General features: G+C 37.7%; 1 protein-coding gene across 1 annotated transcript; it reads left to right on the top strand.

Moving 5' to 3' along the window:
* The first annotated feature begins 661 nt into the window (after positions 1-661).
* On the top strand, positions 662-17,511 carry LOC132163399 (uncharacterized). The gene is made up of 6 exons (XM_059573683.2): positions 662-840; positions 963-1,059; positions 9,057-9,310; positions 16,208-16,419; positions 16,524-16,785; positions 17,050-17,511. The coding sequence occupies exons 1-6, from the start codon at positions 769-771 to the stop codon at positions 17,338-17,340; spliced, it is 1,188 nt and encodes a 395-aa protein (XP_059429666.2). The 5' UTR covers positions 662-768; the 3' UTR covers positions 17,341-17,511.
* Positions 17,512-17,650: the final 139 nt, after the last annotated feature.

Genomic DNA, 17,650 nt, shown 5'->3' with positions numbered 1-17,650 from the left:
GACCACCTCTCTCAAGAATTGATATATCTTGAAGACAGACTCCTGCGACATTCGTCAAGGTTCATGTCAGGATTTAGGTGCTAGTTAGGATTTAATGGAATTTGAAAAAATATTTATGCCTTAATTTTTGATTTTTTTAAAAAAAATTTTACAATGAAGTATTTTTTAAATTTTAACCGAATTTAACAGAAAATCCTAATAGAATAGTGAAATTAAAAATAAAAAATAAAAAATTGATAAACTAAATTGAAATTTCTTGAAGTGAATGAGAGTAATTGCAAAAGCGGTGAGTTAAGTAAAGTTTCTTGCACCGCTCATCTTAATTACTCTTTTGTTTGTCGTGTTTCTCCAAGTAGTCATCTGCCATTTTATGTCATGGTTTTACTTTCCTGATTTTGGCAAATATCAGTGGATGGATCCTAACTCTTTATTTGATACACATAACTTGCCAAATGTCATCCTGAGTTTGCTTGCATGTCTAAACAAGGGTCAAGTTTATCTTCACTCCTATCCTATTATCTCATATCATTTATGAAAAGTGACTTCTACAATGTATAGAGACTGCAATTATTTGAGCAAATATAATAACATCTGGTGTTTGTTATTAAATTTTCAATCTAATAGTAATTTTCATTGTACCACCATTAAGAAGCCTGTGTGCTGGAGAGTGTTATAGGAGGAGTATGAGTGCATTCCTTGATGAAAATGACAGGGGTAACTCCCACCAAAATGACATGCACCCACCGGTCTTACAAATCATGAAGCTTAATGGCCTATAATGGCATTGCAAATTGCAATTTGCATGCTGTACACGTACGATTCATCTGGACCCTCCTTTTGGTAAGAAAAGAGAAAATTGTCCTTCTCTTTCCTGCAATTCTGCGGTTCAAACTCTCCAGACTCACGTGGGTCTTCGTCACTTGTTTGTCTTATACAAAGTGATTGTACTTTTGGAAGGAAAGGCTGGTGGGACAAGCAAGAAAGTTTATGCTGCGCAAGCCAGGGCTCACACCAGGAAGATCAAAGCCAAACCCACTTCCCTTCTTCCATTTCCTTCAGGTGGGTTTTCGCAAATTTTGCACTTTTTCTGTCTTATTTTGTTTGAGTTTGAGTTTTTGTTTATGGGTTCGTATTATTTTGCTTAAATTTGGTTCATTTGGATCAGATAGAGTGAAAATTTAAGGGAAATGTAGAGTTGGCTGGTTAATTGGGTTGCTTTTTAGAATGTTATGGTCTTAGTTTGGAGATTAGCACTTTCACTTTTCATGAATCCGAAAGATGACAGTAAATCTTGGTAAGTGAAATTAGTTTTGGTTTGCGTACTCTTGGAGATGATCTGTGGTCTACTTGCTTCACCTTTTTGTTGTCTACTTGTGAAACTTGTAAAATGCAATGATCTTATTTCATCAATAAATGAATCCATTGTAATCTTCAGCATTTCTTAAATAAATTAGAAGTGCTGGTTTGTCCGATTTAAATCACTGGGTGTATACAGGTGGGACTCATTTTGTCATTCCATCTTGAAATTTTCTATCTCACTTTTGCCCTCACTATGGACCATTAAAAGACGCTTATATCCTCAATTCACGGCTATCAACGGAGGGTATAAGCGTCTTTAAACAGTCTAAAGTGAGGGCAAAAATGGGATAAAAAATTTGAAGATGGAATGTGGGGTGCACATGATGAGTTAACTGTCTGAGTTAACGCCTTTAATTGACGAAAAGAAGATTTTGGCAATAAAATAGTAGTTTGATGGGATTGGGCAGTAAGATTGTCAGTTCATGGGGATAAATTGACAATGCGTTGTAATTGATGGGAAAAAGGTAATTACCCATAGAATTAATGAAATTAATTTCATTGAGTGATTATAAATCATTTATTTCCGCTGCGTTTTATTATAGCTTAATCCCTTTATTTTATATGCTTACATGTGGTTTGAGAGCCAACTTTATGCTATTTTGCTTAGCATTTTATTATATGTCTCATGTTGCATATTGAAATAAAATGAAACCACCGGCCTTGTTTTATTTTATTTTTTTGTTTCAATAATATTTTAAAGGGGAAACTTCAGTTTGACCCTCTGAACTTCAAGCAAATTTGACAAAACCGCCCCCCTCCCAACTTTCAAATCTCTTACTTTGGACCCCTAAATTTTGATTTGCTCTCACTTTGAACCCCTTTGTTAGTTTTCAGCGTTAAACTCAAACGGTTTGACTTTTTATGCCCATTATACCGCTACCCCAAAACTACACCGTTTTGGGCTCCAAAACTACAACACCCACCCAGCCCAAAACGACGTAGTTTTGGGCATGAAAATTATTTTTTTTTTTTAAAAAAAGCAAAATATTAAAAAATAAAAAATAAGAAAATAAGAAAATTGGGGTGGCTCCCATGGCAAGTCTGGGGGTGGTCGAACCACCTCTATGGCCAAGGGAGTGGCCTGGCAACCCCCAAAAGGCAAAAAAAAAAAAAAAAAAAACGGGAGTATTGGGAGTTTTGGGGGTGGCCGGACTACCCCCAAGGCCTTGGGGGTGGTTTCAGCCACCGCCTACCGGCCATATGGGGTGGCCGTAACCACCCCTAGGCCCTTGGGAGTAGTCCAGCCATTCCCAAAAGCCTAAAACAATTTGCACGAGAGAATGAGTTTGGGCATTTGGGGGTGGCCGGACCACCCCCAAGGGCCTGGGGGTGCTTTTGGTCACCCCATACGGCCAGTAGCCCAAACCCATTCCCTGTGCAAAATTTTTTGGCCTTTTGGGGGTGGCCGAACCACCCCCTTGGCCATGGGGTGGTTCCTCCACCCTCATACCGGCCATGGGGGTGGCCCATGGCCAAAAATGGGGTGGCCGGACCACCCCATTTTGGCCATGGGGGTGGTGCTTGGCCAAAAATGGGGTGGCCGGACCACCCCATTTTGGCCAAGGGGTGGTTGGAGTCTCCCTGATTTTAGTCTTCTTTTTTTCTTTTTCTTTTTCTTTTTTATTTTTTTATTTTTTTATTTTTTTTTAATTATAATGCTCAAAATGACATCGTTTTGGGCTGGGTAGTGATGTAGTTTTGAAACCCAAAACGGTGTAGTTTTGGTTGAGGGTATAATGGGCACAAAAAGTTAAACCGTTTGAGTTTAGCGGTGAAAACTAACAGAGGGGGGGCAAAGTAATAGAAATTGAAAGTTCAAGGAGGTAAAGTGAGAAAGTTTGAAGTTCAGGGAGTTTGTCAAATCGGCTGAAAGTTCAGGAGGCAAAGTGAAATTTCCCCTATTTTAAACCTGGATGCCATGAGTACAGAAAACTGACCCAGAAATGAAACTGCCCTGACCACCGTGACCCACTGTCTTAGCCGCCAACAAGCGGAGTTTCGCGGCAAAAAGGATGCAGCGGAGGGCGGCCAAGGCCGCTTGTTGTGACCGGCGAATGGTAGCTCGTATACGCTGGAATGAACGGCAATTTAGGCAGTGTGGGTGACGGCGAAAGATCTTGTGGATGTGGGTTGGACGGCGCCACGGCTTCCTGCCGGTTGGCATCGTCTGGGGTTGCTGTACGGTGGCCATGCACGGTTGCTGCATGAAGCAAGCGATAGCCCATCACGGCCGCCTGTGAGAGAATAACGGCGGCTCTTTGCCACGTTGCCAATAATGGACAACTGCGGCATCCATACACAGGCTGCCTGTCAGCTGGCCGAAACGGTGACCCTTTCGCCAGTTGCCAAAACCTATTAGGCCATTAGGTGGCGGCCCTTGGTTGCCAGCGCATAAGGTTGGCCGATGGGCGATGGCGCATGAGGAAGTAGAAGGGGGTGGCAGCTAGAGATTTAAGGATGCTAGGTTAGGCTTTGTTTTTTCCGAGTAAGGTTTCAACCCATATGGAATCGGGTCAATATGCGAGCCATTGGGTATGGGTTTTATTTTTAACCCAAGCCCGGTCCAATATATATATATATATAAACTAAGTAATTAAGTGGTCTTACCCGTAGCCCAATAAGGTGGCCCAACCCAATATAGTAGCCCATCCGTTTTTTTTTTTTTTTAAAAAAAAATAATAATAATAAAATTTGGGGTCATGTGGGTTTAGAACTTGGTTTTTCCAGGTATAAAGGGCCTAAGGCCATTTTCTAAGACCATTAGGCGATGCAATTTAATATGTTCTCATATCACAATTTTATTTTTCTTGTGATTTAAATTGTTCAGTATTAAAATTATTATTTCTTTAATGCATGAACTTAGGAATATATTTATTCTTTTAATTTATATTGTTTAAATATAAATTGCTTGATGCCTAGTTTTAATTTATATTGTTTAAATATAAATTGTTTGATGCCTAGACGTGAGAATAATTAACTAAGCCACATATATTGGTGAATGTTTATGGTACTATCCAAAATTGCAATATCTATGAAAGTTTTGGCAATGAAAGTCTTGGGATTTAAGAGTGTCCAATGTGCACCCCCTCACTTTCCTGGGAACTTATTCGGTTGTACCTTGAAAAATACCATTTACCCACTTCCATGTTGGTTTGTTTTTTATAATTGAGAACTTTATTTTGGCATCTGTACAATTATTAGATGTTAACGAAGTAATAATTATCTGAATAATTTTGGGAGAGCAACAACATCCCGATTTTATAATGATAATTGCATCTAGGTTATATACGTGAACTTCAAAAGGAAATGAACAGCATATTGTAATTAATTCATAAATTTAATTGCTAATCCCCAAATGGAATTTTTTTATTCTTATGACTTAATTAGAATAAGATAGTAAATTTAACATTGAAAATAAGATTTCTCTTGATCTTCTGCGATAATTGTGTTGCCATATTCTTCTCTAATAATAATAAAGGTGGAAGCAGAAGTAAGCATATCGACATCAAGTACCTTCGTGTGTGAGAGAATATCAAAAGATTAGTAAATAATGGAGTTTTAAAAAGGGAATGTTAGGGGTTCTCTTGGTTTTCTCCTAGTGTCCTCCTAGTCCTAGGTGGATATTATTTTATAAAAAACAAAAAAGAAAATTGCTCTTATTTCTCTCACTTAGTATTTATAAAATAATATCCACCTAGGACTAGGAGAATACTAGGAGAACACCAAGAGAACCTCTAGCATTTCCCTTTTAAAAACCCTTGACTATTCTAATTTTGGTACTTATGTGGATTGCATAAAGGGAAAGCAAACCAACAAGGCCTCTAAAGGTGCCAAAAAGAGTTATGAGATTCTTGAAATCATACATACAAATATTTGTCGACCTTTCTCTACTCCCTACTTGAATCGTCAGATATTTTATATCTTTTATTGATGACCATACACGGTTTATGTATCTTTATCTTCTAAATGATAAGTCTGAAGCACTAAATGCTTTCAAGACATATAAGGTAAAAGTAGAGAAACAACAAGAAAAGAAAATCAAGATCGTAAGTTCTGATAGAGGCGAAAAATACTATGGAAGGTACATAGAAAAGGGGCCAAGTTGATAGGTCCATTTACACAATTTCTTGAAGAGGAAGGCATTGTTGCTCAATACAAAATGTCTGGCACACCACAACAAAATGGTGTAACAGAAAGAAGGAATCATATACTTATGGACATGGTTAGGAGCATCCTTAGTAATTCCCAGCTACTTTTATTTCTATGGAGTGAAGTCTTAAAAACTGCTATGTATATATTAAACCAGGTCTCATTCAAGTCTGTCCCTAAGACACATTTTGAATTATGGAATGGATGGAAACCAAGTTTAAATCACTTACATATACGGGGTTGTCCAGCTGAAGTGAGGATTTACAATCCAAATATAAAGAAATTAGACCCAAGGATAACCAGCAGTCATTTTATTGGCTATGCAGTAAACTCCAAAGGATTTAGGTTTTACTGTCCTTCTCATAGTACTAGAATTGTTGAGTCTATAAATGCATAATTTTTAAAGGATTTTGAATATATTGAGAGTGCTTACCCTCAAAGGATTGAATTAGAGAAAGTACAATAGTTAACTAAAGCTCCTTCATCTAAAAGACGTTTGATTATGCTCAAGGAAATCCAAATTGATTACCTTGAACTACAATCAATTTCAGAACAGCCAACTCATAAGGAACAAGTTCAGAATGAACCTACTCAACCTCCTCCAAATGTGGAGGAAGTAGGATTAAGGAGATCCTCTAGAATAAGTAGACCAGCAATCCCTAGTGATTATGTTGTATACCTCCAAGAGTTTGATTTTGAAGTTGGGCCTCAGGATGATCCAAAATCGTTTTCACATGCCATGAGTGGAGATCACTCCACATTCTAGTTAAATGCCATGACGGAAGAGTTGGAATCCATGGCTAAAAATCAAGTCTATGATCTCGTTGACTTACCGAAGGGAGCTATAGCTGTAAGCTACAAATGGGTTTACAAAACTAAGAAGGATGCTTCCGGTAATGTTGAACGATATAAAGCTTGAATTGTGGTCAATGGTTTTATGCAAAAAGAAGGCATTGATTATCATGAAACTTTCTCTCCAGTATTAAAGAATGATTCATTTAGGATAATCATGGCATTAGTAGCTCATTTTGATCTAGAGCTATATCAAATGGATGTGAAAACAACATTTCTAAATGGCAATCTTGAAGAGGAGGTTTACATGAAACAACCTGAAGGTTTTGATGATAACACTCAGAAAGCTTGCAAACTAAAGAAATCTATTTATGGGATAAAACAAGCCTCCTGTCAATGGTATATCAAATTTCACAAAGTTATTACCTCATATGGTTTTATTGAGAACTTTGTTGATCAATGTATATATCTTAAGGTCAATGGGAGTAAAGTAATATTTCTAGTCCTGTATGTAGATGATATTTTGCTTGCAAGTAATGATTTAGGTTTACTACACAAGACCAAACAATTTATTTCTCAAAATTCTGAAATGAAGGATTTAGGTGAAGCCTCTTTTGTCATTGGCATTGAGATTCACAGAGACAGAAAGCAAAGAATTTTAAAACTGTCTCAAAAGGCCTACATTAAATTTTTTTTAGAGAGATTCAGACTGAAGAACTATTCAGCTTCTGTAGCACCTATCATTAAAGGGGATAAATTCAGTAATGATCAATGTATCCAAAATGCATTGGAACAAGAGCAGATGAAGAATATTCCATATGCATCTGCAATCGGCAGCCTATTGTATGCACAGGTCTGCACTAGACCTAACATTGCAATGGCAATTGGAATGCTGGGTCGATATCAAAGCAACCCAGGATTGGAACATTGGAGAGCTGTAAAGAAAGTCATGTGGTATTTGCAAGGAACCAAGGACTATAGTTTGACATCAGACACATTGACCATTTGGAGGTAATTGGATATTCAGATTCAGATTTTGTTGGATGTGTAGATAACAGAAAGTCTACTTTAGGGTATATCTTTCTTCTTGTTGGAGGGGCTATATCCTGGAGAAGCAAGTAAACTATAGTTTCTACATCTACAATGGAGGCAGAATTTATTGCATGCTTTGAAGCCACTACACAGGCACTATAGTTGAGAAATTTTGTTGGTGCTCTCAAAATTGTCGATTCTATAGCAAGACCAATGAAGATCTTTTGCGATAATCGTGCTTCCGTATTCTTCTATAAGAATAATAAAAGTGGAAGCAAAAGTAAGTATATCGACATCAAGTACCTTCGTGTGTGAGAGAACATCAAAAGAAATAAAGTGTTCATTAAGCATATCAGTACTGAATTGATGATCGCGGATCCTATGACTAAAGGTTTACTGGTAAAGCTATTTAAAAGTCACGTTGAGCATATGAGGCTCATTAATTCATTTTGTGTTTAGTTCTTTCTTTTAGTATATAGACATCAAGTTACTGTTATAAATTTTTGTGCACATTTATTACCTTATGCATGGGGATAAAAATAAAGTTGGACCCGAATAACTTATGGGAAGTTTATTCATAAAGTTTGATTGCCCATACAGTACTCATTTAAGGGATATTATATATTGTAATGCATGAAAGGGATGACTTATTATATAATGGTTTTACCGCCATGATTCATGTGTAGTATTCCTTATGTGAGTGGGAGAATTCCATAAATAATTAGAATAAATAGAGTAATGGCTATATTATAGAACCGAATTGTATAAGGAATTTATGTGTTATAAGGGCCAAGTGGGAGAATGTAAGAAAATCCTTATGAGGTATGACCTTTTTGTCACATTTATTTAGTATATTTATTATAATTACGGTTACGATAATCAAGTGATTTGATCTAGCCAAAAGATGTTATGAAATTCTAAAAGATGTTATGGAATTGATGAAATTAATTTTATTGAGTGATTTTACTCTTTGATGGGAGGAGCAAAATCAATAACATTTAAGAATAAGGGTCCCTAGCCTACCTAAAAAAAGTCATTTGTATTCCATCATTTGGTACTTGTAGGCATAGGTCAGAAGATCCCCTTTCTATTTTGTTTTATAGAGGTGCATATTGCTAGAGATTGATATTGCTTAGAGGTTCTTCATTATGCTTGAGCAACAATGGCTGTAGGTGATTCTAAATCCTTTATTTCCGCTGTGTTTTATTATAGCATAATTTACTTTATATGCTTACAATTGAACGACTAATCATGAACAAACCGAGTCATTTGTTAGAACATTAATTAAATAATTAAATTTACAACTTCCTACCAGCTTAAATTTTTGGGTTAATTGATGATTTAATATTGTATCATAACAGAGGTCATGTCAAATCTTGTCTTCGTAATTCAACTCCCATTCAATTAAATATTTCACTCAATGTGCCTATTAGCTTAAACTTTAATTGGTCAACTAATATCAGTGTAGTGGCTTGTTATGCTGCATATATAGCTATTGCTTTATATTGAGTTGCATTACATTGTTTTATAAAACGGTCAACATCTAAAGCCCCATGAAAGATAAGGAGACCCTGCATGGTATTGTCTATATGTGATGTGTTTCACAAAATATTACATTAAGAACTTTGCAACTCCTATATTTTTTGGAAAAGTTTTCCTTCTTCATAGTTTGTTGTTTTATGTTGTTGCTTACATGGTACTAACTATGATATCACATTCCTTAGCTATGATTGCACCAATTGCAATGGCATTGGCAGTGGGTTTTCTATGGTGGGCTTATCAGGCATTGAAGCCTCCACCTCCCAAAATATGTGGATCACCAGATGGTCCTCCTATCACTTCACCTAGAGTGAAACTCAGTGATGGAAGGCATTTGGCCTACAGGGAGTCTGGAGTTCCAAAGGAAGAGGCTAAGTACAAGATCATTGTCATTCATGGCTTTAACAGCTCAAAAGATATGGGTCTACCTGTTCCACAAGTATGAACTAACTCTGCTTCTTTAATTGTTGCTGACTTTTTTAACTTGTTTAGAATTATGGTTGAATTTCCTATTTCAAGGAAATTAGCAACTTAAATTTGATTTCCAAGAAATGTGTGGAAAGAAAAAGAAACTCATGTTATCTAAGTTGGTTGCTTTTATTTGTTTTAACTACAATCAAGATCCTTGAATGAAACGATGAGAGACAGAGAGAGATTGGTCTAGAAGATGCAACAAAAAGTTATTCTTGTTAGAGAATATATGTATATACTAAGAGTATTTTAGTCTTTATGTTGCCTTTAGGTTTATTATATTGTTTTGTATTCAGTACAAAATTTAAGCGTAAATGAGAAAACAGAGCATACAACCATGCGCTGGTTGCTCGAATTATCTCATTGTTTTTGTTACTGCTGCCAAAGTAGGTGTTATTACCAAGCACAACAATGATGAATAATATGGAATCGAAGGAGAGAGATCAAGAGAAAGCCAAGACACAAATTTACGTGATTCGGCAATGTGCCTACGTTCACAGGAGAGTACCGTTATATTTTACTATTCAATTATCTAGGGTTACAACATAACATATTTATAAGAAAACTCTAATTGTAAGTATTTTGAAAAATTCCAAAATATCCCCAACAACTTATTTGTCTCCAGACCCACATAAACTTAATTACACCAAATGGGCTAGTAGTTTCAGAATACCTAAGAGAATATAAGCCACTTGTTCTAACAATCTCCACCTTGGTGAGCATTCACCTCTTCAAAGATAATCAAGTATTGTGCCTCCACCTGGAATTGATAAGTTTGGGGATGCCGCCACCTCTCCTCTCCTTTCTAGCACCTAGAGACATTTGTCAAGACCAAGCAATGCTTGACCTTGTCTGTGGTAACAGGCTTCATCAACATGCCCGCTGCATTCTCAAAAGTGTGAATATTCTCAAGTAATAATTCAACTGTAGCAACCAATTCATGATCTTGTGAAACCTCACATCAATGTGGTTGGTTCTCGCATGATACACCTGGTTCTTTGCAAAGTAGATGGCAATCTAACTGTCATAATACAACAAAACTCCACCTTGCTGAATACCTAGCTCCCTCACTAACCCTGTGAGCTACAAAGCTTCCTTTGCAGCCTCAGCCGCATCCATGTACTCCACCTTAATCATGGACATCGCAACTGTGGACTGGATCATAGACCTCCAACAGATGGGTCCTCCTGCAAGAGTGAACACATAACCTATGGTCGATCTCCTGTCATCTAAATCCCCTACATAATCCGCATCTACATACCTGACAACTGACAAATCAATTTTTTGTTTGACAAAAGTGAAGTCATACTCTATAGTACTTTTAAAGTATCTGAAAATCCATTTGATTGCATTCTAGTGCTGTCTTCCTGGATTTGCCATGTACTTGCTCACCAGACTGACTACGTGAGCCAAATCTGGCTTGGTACATACCATAGCATACATCAGACACCCCACTGCACTACATATGGGACCTTAGACATGTCTTTAGTTTATTCAACTATCTGTGGACACTATGAGGTAGACAAACAGAAGTGATTCGTCAAAGGTGTACTCACTGGTCCATGCTAAACCTCTCCAACATCTTCTTCACATAGCTGGCTTGAGATAGCCACAATTTCTTGGCATCATTGTCCCTGCGAATCTCCATCCCAAGAATCTTTTTGGTTGCACCCAAATCCTTCATGTCAAATTCTCTACTCTACAAAACCTTCAATTTGTTGACTTCCACTATACTCTTTAGCGTCAATAAGAATATTATCCATATACAGTAACAAAAAGATAAATGAGCCATCATCAAGGCTCCTTATATACACACAACAGTCATATTCACATCTCTTATATCCAATTCTCATCATATAGGAGTCAAACCGCTTATACCATTGCCATGGAGACTACTTCAGCCAATAAAGTGGCTTCTTCAATTTATAGAACAAGTGCTCATGTCCAAGTTGACAAAACCCTTATGGTTGCTCCATGTAAATTTGCTCCTCCAAATCACCATGGAGAAAAGCTGTTTTCACATCCATCTGCTCTAATGCCATGTCATAATGAGCTACCAATGCCAATACCGCTGTGATGGAAGTATGTCTGATCCTTCTTCATTTTTCTTGAACACCCATTTACATCTTATTGCCCTCTTCCTCTCTAGAAGCTCCACCAAATCCCACGTTGGTTCTTATGTAAAGACTTCATCTCTTCCACCATAGCACCCACACATCTACTCTTCTCTTGGCTATTGACAGCCTCTTGAAAAGTAATAGGATCTCCGTTGTTGATGACAAGAGCATAAGAAACCATGTTTTCAAAACCGTACCTAGTTGGGGGCTGATAGTGTGTCTAGGCCCGTCTATGGCTATAATATGATGCTCCTTAACTCCTGAAGCAAAGGTCTCTGTATCCTAAGAAGTGTTATCCTGCACAAGAGTCTTTAACTCCACCTACACCACCTGTTTATCACTGTTACTGCTTTCTGGCACCTGCTACTCTTCACCCTGAGTACTCTTTAACATGAAATTTTCATCAAATACCACGTCCCTACTAATCACCACCTCGCTTGACTTCAGATTCCAAAACTTGTAACCTTTAACCCTTTTCTTGTATTCGAGAAAGACACATTGTCTAGACTTTGGATCAAGTTTCATTTGTTCTTCACTCGGTATGTGCATATAAATTGGACAACCAAATACTCTCAAACCAGAGTAATCTACCTCATTACCTGTCCACACCTCCTCTGCAACTTTCCCATTTAGTGCTACCCTCGGTGACCTGTTAATCAAGTAACATGCCATACTCACTGTATCTGCCCAGAAAATCTTTTCAAGTCCAGCATTCTACTTGAGACATCGTGCCCTTTCTGTAATAGACATGTTCATCCTTTCCGCGACACCATTTTGCTGTGGTGTTTTGCATACTGTGAAATGTCTCTTTATACCATGCTGTTAACAGAAAATTTTGAACTTGTCATTTGTGTACTCAGTATCATTATCTATCGTGAAGCACTTAACATTTTTCCTAGTCTGGTTCTCCACTTTAGCTTTCCACAACTTGAACTTGGCAAACGTCTCTAATTTGTGCCGCATGAATTACACCCAAACCTTTATGGAAAAATTATCAATAAAAATCACGAAATACATATGTCTCCCCCGTGACGCTGTCCTCACTGGTCCCCAAACATCAGAATGAACATAATCCATAATATCTTCTGTCTTGTGTGTGGTTGTCTTAAATTGAACCCGATTCTATTTTCCTAGAACACAGAACTTATATAAATCAATTTTTCACATTTTAACACTCTTCAACAGATTTCTCTTATGAAGATTTAACATGCCCCGATCACTCATATGATCCAAATCCATATGCCACAAAATAGTACAGTCAGACTCAGACTCTACAGAGGGGATTCCACCTACAACTGTACTTCCCAATAATTTATAGATATTTTTTGAACTTTTCTACCATCTCATCACTACCATCGTATCTTTAGTCACCTTCATTGCTCCATCTTCAGACTTATAACTATAACCGTTTGAGTCTAAGGTACCCAATGAAATCAGATTCTTTTTCATGTCTAACATCACATAACATTCTAACTACACCATCAAACATCTTAATCCTGATATTACCTAAGCTAGTAATTTTACAATGCGTACCATTACCGATAGTAATTATACCAGAATTAACTAACCTGTAGGTGTCAAACCAATCTTTGTTGGATGTCACGTGAAACGAATATGCTGAGTCGAGAATCCAAATGATGCTTTGAATTTGATGCAACAGAAATCATATCACCATCAACATCGTTTGAATTGTCATCCACTATATTCATGGACCTTGAGGAACCTTCATTCTTGTCGTCCTTGTTCTTCTTACAATCTGGACAATCCCGTTTTATGTGCCCTTTATTTCCGCACTTATAACAATTGATGTCCTTCCTCTTCCTAGACTTTGACCGAGAATTCTTGCCATTCGAACCACCATTGTTACTGCTTCTTTCACGCTCTTGGTTACCTTTTACAACTAGCCCTTCTCCTTGAGAACTTTCATCACTAGTTTTCTTTCTCTGATGAAAAGTCAACAGGGCTCCTGTAACGTCCTCTAACTCTAGGGACTCATTCCCCCATGTTAGGGTTGTAACAAAATTCTCATACATAGGAGAAGTTGTGAGTGAATTCAATAGCATCAACGCCTTGTCTTCTTCTTCGAATGTCACATTAACCCTTCAAATCGCCAATTACTTGATTGAACACGTTGATGTGTTAGCTCAGATCCAAGCTCTTCGCCATCTTCAAGCTGTACAACCGATGCTTTAGATAGAGCTTGTTCGTCAACGAATTTGACATATACCGATATTCTAGTTTCAACCAAATTGCTGCCGGAGATTCTTTGTCCATGACATGATACATCACGTTATTCCCTAGACAAAGCCGAATAGTAGCTACTATGGGTGGGCGAAAACCCGCCCGATACGCCCGGATTTAGTTGATTTTTTGAAAAAAACAAGTTGGATTTCTTCCAACCCGTGCGAGGCGGGGCGGGTTACGGGTAGAGAAAATTTTGGGCAGCAACTGCCTGCCCCGCCCCGATCCGCTCCTCAGAAAATAAAAGGAAAAAAAAAAAAAAAAAAAAAAACCCTAGTTCTTCTAAGTTGCTCCCTCTCATGCTGCCTCCTTAGTCCTCTCTCACTCTCGCAAGTCTCGCTACTCCTCTTCTCTTTGCTCCCTCTCTCTCGCAGCTCCTCTTTTCGTTGCTCCCTCTCACTCTCGCTGCCCCACTTTGCCTACCGAAAAAACATGCTTCCTTATTCGTCTTTGGGGATTCGTTATTCAACACCACAACCAATTTCCAGGTAAATTTTGGCCTGTTCGGTGAATCATTTTTTAAGTACCCCACCAGTAGATTTTCCAATGGCCGTATAATGCCTGATTTCATTGGTAAAATATTATTATGTCTCATTATCTTTAAGTTCTTGATTGTTGTTAAATTGAGTGTTAAAGCTTTTGTTACAGCTGAGTATGCAAAGTTGCCGTTAATTACACCCTAACTACATCCTTTTTTTTTTTTTTTTTCTTTTTCTATTCATAAGAGGGAAACAGGGAAAAGAGAAGTATTTACATCCTGATTATAATCAATATTTTGAGAAACACCCGACTCGCCCAACCCGAAACCCGGCAGATAGGGTTCACTGTATCTGGGTTGCAGGTAGGGTTTTTCAAACCTGCTTGGTGTGGGTCGGATAACAGAAATGGGTGAAAATCGACCCGACCCGACCCGTGCCCATCCCTAGTAGCTGCCGCTTTAGCCTCGTGTTCCTTCAAATCTATGTCCGGCATACCTTCTGGTTTCATCCCATATAAAACCTTCATCATCCCTTGTTGCACCAACAAATCCTTGACACTTTTTTGCCATAACCGAAATTATCGATTCTATCGAACTTCATCACGTCGAATTTCACAAAAGATGTGTCAATCCGAGCCATCGCGGAATGAAGCTCTAATTCCAATTGATGTTACCACGCACAACAATGATGAATAATATTGAATCAAAAAGAGAGAGATCAAGAGAGAATCGAGACACAGATTTACGTGGTTTGATAATGTGTCTATGCCCACAGGAAAGTGCAACTATATTTTACTATTCAATTATCAAGGGTTACAACATAACTTGTTTATAGGAATACCCTAATTGTAAGTATTTTGGAAAACTACAAAACTTATTTGTCCTCAGGCCCACATAAACTTAATTACTCTCTATGCCTGAGAGAATATGAGCTACTTGTTCCAACAAATGGCCCTGAGTTTTTTATGTAGATCATAGTACTTGGGATTTCATGAGGAAGACCCATGCAGATGTAAATGTGGAGGCACCCCAAGGAGTCGTGGCAAGGAGAGTCAAGACAAGATCACAAACTTGCGCGGAAGCTGAATTCTGAGCTTCATTTGCAATCTCGTCTGAAGCCCGTCCGGACTAGGAGAGTGAAGTGTCTTCTCGAGAGCCTCATCTGGAGTTTCATCTGCAACCATCCGGATACGAGTAATCCTGAGAGCCTTGTCTGGAGTCTCGTCCAAAGAATATTTGGACAAGCCTAAACCCGAGAGCTTCGTCTGAAGTCCTCGTCCGAAGACCGTACGGACGCCTTTGTTCTTTTCTTGTTTTTACGTCTTTATTTCAATGATAGTCTAGACGGCCATCGTAGAATTGGAAACCGACTATATTTCATTTTTTTTATTAGATTTAGGGTTTTGGAGCCTATAAATACATGTTTTATAGACCATAGAACTCAACTTTTGATTATTATTCAGTTTTCTTAAATAATAATACTCAGAATTGAATTTCTAGCTACTTTTCCTTCAAACCCTAGATAGACTCTGTTATTTTGAGAAGATTTCTCAGATCTTTGATAGACACAAGATCTAAAAATATCTAACTTTTCGTCTTGTTATTGTTTTCTTTGCATTTCACAAAGTCACACAGCATCAGTTTTGCTATAAGACTTGCACTTGACCACCCAAGACTTTTATCATTGCACCAAAAATCAAAATGCGCTACTTGTTTTGTAGATGATTAACGGCAATATAGGAAGTCTTTTTTGCAATGTAGATGTTATATATCTGAAATACTGATAGCAGCTAAAACCCGAAATAAAGATGATGGAAATCAAGCTTCCATTTTGCCTTCTATTACCTTTAGATTTAAGACTGTATTCGGTACTGGATTTACGTGGATATTTATACTTTGATCTTCAAAGGAATAATTACTACAAGGACATTTCTTTTTCTTATGCTCATTGAACAGGAATGCATTTTGTTCTGTTTTGTTTAATATGCTGTAAAAATATAGTAAATTGGAGAATATATTTTATTTGCAGGAACTTATAGAGGAGCTAAAGATATATATGCTGTTCTTCGACAGAGCAGGTTATGGAGACAGTGATCCATATCCTTCTCGCTCAGTGAAGACTGAAGCATTTGATATTCAAGAACTAGCTGACCAATTGCAAATTGGGTCTAAATTTTATGTAGTTGGAGTCTCATTTGGAGCTTACCCTGTTTGGAGTTGCCTGAAGTACATACCACATAGGCATGATCTTTACTTCAACTACGTACCACCATTTATTTTCATTTTCCCTTTTTTTTTTTTTTTTTTTATGTTCTTTCCGTATGTTACTGGGACATTATTTGCAGGTTGTCAGGAGCTTCCTTGGTTGTTCCTTTTTTGAACTTCTGGTGGCCTATTTTTCCTGCCAATCTATCAAGAGAGGCATTTAGGAGACTGCCTTCATCTCACCGAAGGACAATTCGGATTGCACATTACACTCCTTGGTTAATCTATTGGTGGATGACTCAGACATGGTTCCCTTCATTGATCACGGATCAAGGAGCAATGTTCAACGACCAAGATTTAGAGATCTTGAAGAGTTTGTTAGAGGCTCCAAGTGTAGGCGAGGTAGTCACATATCCCACGCTTTTTCTTGGTTTGTTGCACCACATTAATATTTCTTTTTATAAGGATGCCACTTTGCTGTTGGTTGAATCACCCATGTGCGACTAAAGATGTATGAAATAAACTCAAAAGTTGGCCTTTGTAAAATCCTGAATTCAGTAGGTTCTAAGATCCATCACAAACTGCGAAACTGCATTTCGGATTAGGCAAGGAGTAAAAATAGGAGATTTTTCAGCTGTTAATACTCGTTTATGTTTCTGGATTCAGGAAAAGATAAAACAGCAAGGTGTTTATGAATCACTGCATCGAGATATATTGGTTGGTTATGGCAAATGGGAATTTGATCTCTTGGACATAAACAATCCGTTCCCTAACAATGACGGCGCGGTTCACATTTGGCAGGCCTATGCAGACAGGATCATTCCTTTTAAGCTCAACCGTTATATTTCAGAGAAGCTTCCATGGATTTGTTATCACGAGGTTCCTGATGGAGGGCATATGATATTCTTGAAAAGTGAAATATGTGAAGCCATTTTGAGGGCACTTTTGCTTGGATAAACTTCTCTTTTTGAGGCATATATGCTCCGGTACGATGGTATCTCACTAATTAAAAATAAACTCTTTGATGTCCCCTGCTTAGATATTGCTTCTATGCTGCTATGGTGGTAATGTAAATGGAGAAACTTTCTTCCTGTGGCATCATATATATATAAAATAAACTCTTTGATGTCCCCGCTTAGATATTGCTTCTATACTGCTATGGTGGTAATGTAAATGGAGAAACTTTCTTCCTGTGGCATCATATATATATAAAAGAAACTGCAACATCTTATCTAGCCTAAAACTCTCCTGGAGATTGGCCTTTTAT

Source organism: Corylus avellana, chromosome 8 (genome assembly GCF_965113065.1).
Source record: "Corylus avellana chromosome 8, dhCorAvel1.hap1.2, whole genome shotgun sequence".
In the NCBI taxonomy this organism is placed as follows: Eukaryota; Viridiplantae; Streptophyta; class Magnoliopsida; order Fagales; family Betulaceae; genus Corylus; species Corylus avellana.
The sequence above is the reverse complement of the archived record's forward strand: the minus strand, read 5'-3'. Positions and strand labels throughout refer to the sequence as shown.

Excerpts from the sequence above, each read along its gene's own strand:
- LOC132163399 (XM_059573683.2), top strand. The coding sequence starts at position 769 with ATGGCCTATAATGGCATTGCAAATTGCAATTTGCATGCTGTACACGTA. Across the intron at positions 1,060-9,056 it reads CCTTCTTCCATTTCCTTCAG|CTATGATTGCACCAATTGCA; the intron begins GTGGGTTTTCGC and ends CACATTCCTTAG. Across the intron at positions 16,786-17,049 it reads AGGCTCCAAGTGTAGGCGAG|GAAAAGATAAAACAGCAAGG; the intron begins GTAGTCACATAT and ends TTCTGGATTCAG.